General features: G+C 48.3%; 1 protein-coding gene across 1 annotated transcript; it reads left to right on the top strand.

Moving 5' to 3' along the window:
* The first annotated feature begins 400 nt into the window (after positions 1-400).
* On the top strand, positions 401-2673 carry LOC137853427 (cystatin-like). The gene is made up of 3 exons (XM_068675757.1): positions 401-683; positions 1056-1169; positions 2295-2673. Exons 1-3 carry the CDS (start codon positions 456-458, stop codon positions 2370-2372), a joined length of 420 nt encoding a protein of 139 aa, XP_068531858.1. The 5' UTR covers positions 401-455; the 3' UTR covers positions 2373-2673.
* Positions 2674-7258: the final 4585 nt, after the last annotated feature.

The following is a 7258-nucleotide window of genomic DNA, read 5'->3' as shown; positions in this document are numbered from 1 at the left end:
AAGCCCGAGCTGTGCTCTGGGTCCAGCTGAGCCCTGTGCTATTGCACATTCACTCTGCCTTTCCAGGAATGCCACCGATGGCAAGATGTGGCAGTACTCGGCGTGAAGCCCCAGACTCTCTAGATGTTAAAATCTGCCTTCCTTGGAAAAGAAAACAGCTTGGGGCAGCTCGCAGCTAGCAGGCGGCGTGCATCCCTCGCCTGCCCGCTGTCTTTGTGGGAAGCGTGCGCCAGCCTCGGGCATGGTTACGGAGGGACACCACAACCCCAAAAAATATCCCCCGACTCTTTATTTTCGGTGACACGGGGGAGAACCGGCTGGCGAAACCCCACACGAGCCCCCGCTGGGTGCCTCCCGGGCCGGGGAGGAGCGGGGAGGGCCGGGGCCACGTCCCGCCCAGCCCCGCCGGCCTTAAAATGGCGGCGGCGGCGGCGGGGCCGGGATAGGGCGAAGGCATGGCGGGTGCTCGGGCTCTGGTGGCGCTGCTGGCAGCCGCCCTGCTGCTGGCCCAGGCCGTCCTGGGCAGCGAGGAGCGCCGGCGGCTCCTGGGGGCTCCCGAGGATGTTGCGGAGAACGATAAGGGCTTGCAGCATGCCCTGCAGTTCGCCATGGCGCAGTACAACAGGGCGAGCAACGACATGTACGCCAGCAGGGTGGTGCGGGTCATCAGCGCCAAGCGGCAGGTGGGTGCCACAGAAGCAGATTTGTTGTTTTTAAAGCCCTGTCTTGGGGCTTCTACATCTGAATGCTGGGGTTGAAATTACAGGAGAAGTTAATAACTTCCTTATATCGTGGATGAGCTAACATGTGTCTTCCTTCACTGATGAAGGAGGCTATGGCACAACTTGTTTACATGGATGTTGTTTCCTGTTTTTTCAAAGGACCTCAAGTGTTTCTTCTGTGAAGGTTGCCACATGCTGCTGTCTGTAACTCTCGGTTCTGCCTACAGGAATGTGACGACAAAGCTATCTTTCTTTCTGTCAGGGCCCTCTGTTTGGAGAGCTTCTGTATATGTGTTGCAATTAAAGCTGTTTCTGCCCCTTGTCTTGTTGCAGCTTGTGTCTGGAATCAAGTACACCATTGAAGTGGAGATTGGCCGGACAACTTGCACAAAGGCAGCAGGTGATCCCCAGAGCTGCGCTCTTCATGACACTCCGGAGATGTCTAAGGTAGGCTTCAGAACAGGGTGTGTTGTTCCCTGGGTTTTTGATGCCTTTTCTCCAGCTGGTGTGCTGCGGAGCGGTATGGGCAGTGTCACCTGTCGGCCTCTAAGAAAATCAGATGTCAGTCTCTTAGGCTGGATGAGATGATGCCACCCTTGTAGGACTTGTCTTGCCAGATCTTCCTGACAGAGGAAGCCAGGCCTCTTACAGCATATTTACGTGGAGACCTGAGGCTGTGGTACACAGGAGCATGCCTCAATCCTCTGAGAGTGCTCATGGCTCTGATCTCAGGGATATGCAGAGGAAACTGCCAAGCAGGGGTTGCTTACAGGTCTCCTGGTGCTCAGTCTGGTGCCCAGAGTGTCCATACCCTTTTCTGCTCCTTTTATCCCGTGCTGATGGGACAGTTTGCTTAATGCCCTTTCATAAGGGACTCCCATTACTGTGGATTGTGCTATGGGCTAAGCACCAATCACAACTGACAGATTACCCCTGTTCTCCAAGTAGCCACCAAACTGAGTTGCACAGCAGTCTTGTATCACAATGCTATTTAAGCAATAATTCAGCTTTTCAGGTGAGAGCACCAATTTATCTACCTTATTTTGGTCAATGTTTGGTCTTGTTTTCTATTTCATTGCTGGTATTAATCAGTGATAGGTTGTACTTTGCGTGTATGTGCAACTTATGCCTGCATGTATGAGAACTGTCACTGCACACAAATAATCCACTAAGTACCACTGACAGAACTGCAATAATTAGACAAGCATGCACAAACTGATTAGCTGTGTGGGCATACTTGCCTGTACATGAGAGCTGCTGTTGAAGTACAGCCCAGGCTGAAAGGCTTCTGCCAGTGGGAACTAGTATATGACTGGGATAAGCAAGTAACTTGATCTTCAGAAGTGCTGACTGCTTGGCTTCTATGTTAGAATTTGAGAGAAGTGATTGGTCTTGAACAAGTACTAACAGGAGCAGTGTTCCAGAATACTTGCCAGGGGAGTGCAAATGCAGAGAGCCAGAAGTGGTATACATTGAAGGATCGCATTATAGGGTAAATCTATATAAAGTGATAGCAAAGAACACTGTTGCATGCTTTTTGAACTGATAATTGCTTTTTTCCTCTCTCCTTAGCACACCACTTGCAACTTTGTAGTGTACTCTATTCCTTGGCTAAACCAAATTAAACTACTGAAAAGTAGCTGCGAGTAAACTTCCTTGGCTCCAGCAGAGACCAGCAACCAGCATTAAAAAAAAAAGTAATAACATTGAGATGGGATGCATCAATACCTGTTAACTCAAATACTTCTGTGTGTTATGCAAGTAAAACTATGTAACCTTCCTCTAAAGCACAGTAGGATCTCAACTCTGTTTTTCCTCATTGTAATTATACTTTTGGTGTAGCTGTTTTCTCAATTTTCCCAATAAAGTAATTCCAGCATCAAAACTCTGAGGAAAAAGTTGGTGTCCCTGTGAAGTGACTACTGTAAACATTAAAACATAATGCCATGTTGCTGTGGTGTGTGGTTGTCTTTGTAATGGGTTGCTCGCCTGTTGGAGGGTGGGGGTGCCTTTATTTGTCACCCAGTCTCCTGTTCCCAAAGGCTGAGGTGAGAAGGAATGTGGGGTCCTAATTACAGGAGGTAAGTTATGTCTCCTATCCAGCTTTGAGTAAGGGACAAAGGTCAGTAGCTGTTCTGACAGAAGAAATGTTCTGGTTTTGGAAACACTGGGGTTTGCAACACTGTCTTTTGGGAAAGTTTTGGGAAGGTTAACTGGAACTCATGGGGTGTGTGAAATCTCATTTTGTTTAACTTCTACATCAGCTGCATGGGCTTATGTAGCTGTGCTGTGTAAGAGCTAACTGCTCTGTCCTTTTACACTGCATTTGAGGTCTCTTATAAACCTCTGCTTCCTCTGGCATGGCATCTTCACAAGTTACCCTGGTGTTTCTGGAACAGAATTGCTGAGTAGAAAGCCTGAGGGCCTTCCTTGTAGTCTAAGCAGTAACACAGCCAACTTCATTTATAGCCTTTATTGTGGCCAGTGGAGCTGGAGGAACAGCTGAATCCACTTCCATTTGCAAACCTGTGGGTGCGGAGAAGCCTGGAAGGTGGTGAATGAGAAGCCTGGCTTGTGGGGAGGCAGAACTGTAGTCTGGCGGTGTATTAAGCAGGGAGAATTTGAATCATGTCTAACTAGGGCAAATACCTTTAAATCAGCAGGTTGAGAGGATCAGTGCCTAAGAACTATTAAGAGGACTGGCTGAGGTGTTTCCTGTTAAACTAATTAAATTGTACTGCAGGGGAACACGGGATACTGTGCCTGCGTTGAAAAGGATGGATGAGGTGACCCTGATACCAGTAGCCTACTTAGCCTGAGGATAGTCTAGTGCAAAAATAATAGGAATGTTAATAAGTGGTGTTGAGTGAGTAACTGGTAAGTAAGAACCATTATCGGCAAGTCTTATATAGGTGGTTTTATAGCAAATAGATCATGGACACAAAACCTCTGAGGATGGATATTCCCCAGAAGCAACCCTCTAAATCCAAGCATGTGTGTAACCTGGTGGGGTCTCTTTGCTCAATCAAGCACATGGCTGCTGGTTTTGGTATGTATGACACTGTGTTTGGAGTTGGTGCAAGTGTCACAGGGAAAGACAGCTCTAGATCTAGGAAAAAAATCTACTTGTTTGATGTCTTGTGATGTCAAGCAAAAGAAGCTTTCCTGAGCAGGTGGGAAGTGAGAAAGGAGAACAAAAAAGGGGGGATTTTGTTTTTAACTTTGTGGAAGGTTGGAAAGAAGGAGCAGGGTATCCTTGAAAGAAATTTCATCTCAATGTGGTAGGGGAAGCTGCCAGGTTAAGGGGAGTTGTGGGAGTGAGTGAACTCCAGTTTTTAACCCCAAAGAGGACTTTTGCAAAGAGCTGATTTTTGGGCAGGGAAGGATATGGGGATGGTGGTCCCCATACCTAAATGGGGGCCTCTGAGAAAGCTGGAGAGGGACATCTTCTCAGGGAGTGTAGTGACAGGACAAGGAGTGATGTGAGCAATTACAGGCCTGTCAGTCTGCCCTTGGGGTCAGGTGCTCCTGGGGAGGCCCTGGAGCAGATCATGCACATCCAGGACACCCCGGGGATCAGCCCCAGTGAGCAGGGGTGCACAAAAGGCAGGTCCTGCCTTGCTAAGCTGGTCTCGTTCCATGGCAAGATGAGACACTCAGTGTATGACAGAAGGGCTGTAGCTGCTGTCTCACTGGGCTTTTGGAAGGCATTCAGTGTTTTTTCTTACAAAGTTTTCCAGGAGAACCTGGCTGTTCATGGCTTGGACAAATGTCCTATTCATTGATAAAAACAAACAAAGAAAAAAAAACAGAGCAAATGCCAAAAAACTAGATCTAAATTAAGCACCTTCCTCTATGGGCTGTGTTACTTCCCATTTGCAACGGGCTAAAAGCATTAGTGTAGCCCACCTTATCAGTGCCTGTACCTGCAGACCCGTACTCAAATGAGCTTTCTATCTCCTGGCTCTGCAAAACAGAGCCAGGGCACGGAGCTGTGGAAAGCCACTGTGTTTTTTTGAGCCTGTGGGCATTGTTGGTGTGCCACTGGCACGCTCAGCTGAAGATAACGGGGGTGTATCCTTGTCAGCATGAGCAAGCAGAGGTATTGATCCCAGCCAGCCAGGCAGGCAGCATTCAGTTTAGCTGAATTTTAAAAGCATCTTTGCATGTGAGAGAGAGAGTTTGATGAAAAAGAGTCTGTGATAAAAAGCAGGTTTACCAAGAGAAGCACAGAGCCTGAACAGTATTGAGAAATGGGGTACAGGCTGCATTTCTTTTTTGCCTTGTCTGATACCCTCACCACACGCCTCCTGTGCCCATTTAAGCTCAGGCCTAGATCCCTCATCCCCATCTGAACCACATTAGATGTGCCCCTGCCTCCAGTCCTGGCCTTTGGACCTGCCTTATAGTTTTGTGCTGCAGACTGGGCTCTCTGGACGGACCCAGGTTCCAGCTCATCCCCTCGCTGTGTCTGGGGCTGATGGACCTCACTCCCACCCATCTCCCCGTGGGACTGTGCCCTGTTGGTGAGGACGTGACCAACTTGGACCCTTGGCTCCTTACTCATCTCCTTCTCGTCCTGCTGCCTGACACGTGGTCCTCTGGGGTCTTACTGAGGTCCTTGAAGCTCTCAGTGCTCCTGCCAGGCATAGAGACTTCCCTCTGCACAGCCTAAATGGTAATTTCCTGCAATTACAAAAGCAAATGACCGTGTAAGAATTCAGGTCACCTTGGGGCACTGCAGACCTAAGGCTGTGCTGCCCAGCACTGTTGTCAATGTGTATATGCTCAGGATGTATAATAGTTCTTAGCTAAAGGCATGGAGATTTCTTTCAAGAGTGTTTGAAGATGCCAGGCTGTCTGTATGAATCATTAATGTGCAATGCCTTAAAATCACTCTAATATTGATCCTGCAGGAGATCAAACTTTCTGGTCGAATCCACGTAACATTTCGCCTCTTGGTACTCTATCTCTTGCTGATGACACCAGAGGTAAGACTTCAGATCCCTTTCCCTGCAGGGCACAGTGTTAATCTGGTGCTTGTTTCTGCAGGGCTATGCATGGAAGTTCCTGAGTTATATCCTTGCTAATGATGCTGAGCTCTTCCCTCACTTGTAGCCCAGCTTTGGCGGTCAGTACTCTGTTGGTGAGAAGCTGAGAGGGCACATGCCAGCTTCTCCTATTCATCCCACTGCTCGAGGGCTACGTGCATCCGAGTGCTGAGGTTGCAGGAACTATTCTCTATTTTCACCAGGGACTTACGACATTGTGCCATGCCCTCTTCCCCACCAGCTGAGAAATGTAGTACCTCATGTCATGCTGTCTCCACCCTTTCTCTTTAAACACCCCAAGAGATCTGGCTATAGCAGGGTCAAGGCTACTGTTAGCAAGTGAAGGCTCTTCCTCCCTGTGTTTATTTCCTCTCCTGCCAATGTCTGCAGGTGAGTAGTTTGCCACTTGCCTTGCAAACAGTCTCCCTGGTTTCCTAATCTTGGCCATTCACAGCAGCAGTCTGTAGGGGACACTGTGTGGCAGTATCATTTCATCCTCTCTCCCTAACTTGAAGAATGAAAGGGGAAAAATAAAATCTCAGCAGGTCAACACAATATTAATAACATTAATATTAATATCATAACAACGGATAATACTAATAATAATGATGTCATGTGAGACAGGAACCAGCTTGAATGCTGAAAAATGAAAATTTCTGCCTGAAGGACTATTGTGAAATAAATGCGTGTGATCCTCTCCATCCTCCACTGAGTACAGGTGTCACAAAGGGCACTCCCCCACCTGGAGAAGAAGTTGGGTCTGAGGCCTTGAATATAAAAGTTAGCAAGAAAAGCATAATTTCAAGTGAAATAGTGATATTTACACTGAGCATCTTCCTCCCTGCCCAGACTTGCTGGGGGAAGCTGTGAAACCATGTGGGAACTGGAGCAGACACCCATGCCAACCCTGCCTTCCAGTGCTATTGAAGATACCCCCTGACTTCTGCATCCCATACGGTCTGGGAGCAAAGGTGAAGCCCCTCCATCTGTACAGATGAGCAGTGGTTTCCTTCCCTTCTCGTGGGGCTGGGGAGAAGCCCTGACATCCCTGGAGAAAATGTACCAGCAGCGGCGAAGAGTGGAGGAGGCTGAAGAAAAGTCAGGGTGGGCCTTTTGGGTGACTTCAGTTTGCAAAAGCAGCCAAGCTCGTTCTGAGCACACCTCCTCTGGAAGAAAGGGGGCACCAAAGCCATTCGAAAGGATGCTGCTTGGTGGCCTCATGGGTCACAGGGCCAGTTACAGAAGGGCTCCCCTCCAGAAGAGCGGTAGCCTACAAAACGAAATCAGCTTCGGCCCTCTGAGCATGGCTAGGCTGGGCAGGTTGTCTAATTGCACAGATCTCCCTCCGTTAAAACTCACGGGACTTGTTGACATGAGTACAGATTTTTAATCGTTTATTTTCCCTCCCAAAATAACAGGTCTTTTCTCTGCTTTTTGCGTTGGATTTCGTAGTCTGAAGTGTTTTTCCTATTCAGTCTGACACTT

The sequence above is a fragment of the Anas acuta genome, chromosome 3, assembly GCF_963932015.1.
Source record: "Anas acuta chromosome 3, bAnaAcu1.1, whole genome shotgun sequence".
NCBI lineage: Eukaryota > Metazoa > Chordata > Aves > Anseriformes > Anatidae > Anas > Anas acuta.
This window is presented reverse-complemented; position numbering and strand designations above follow the sequence as displayed.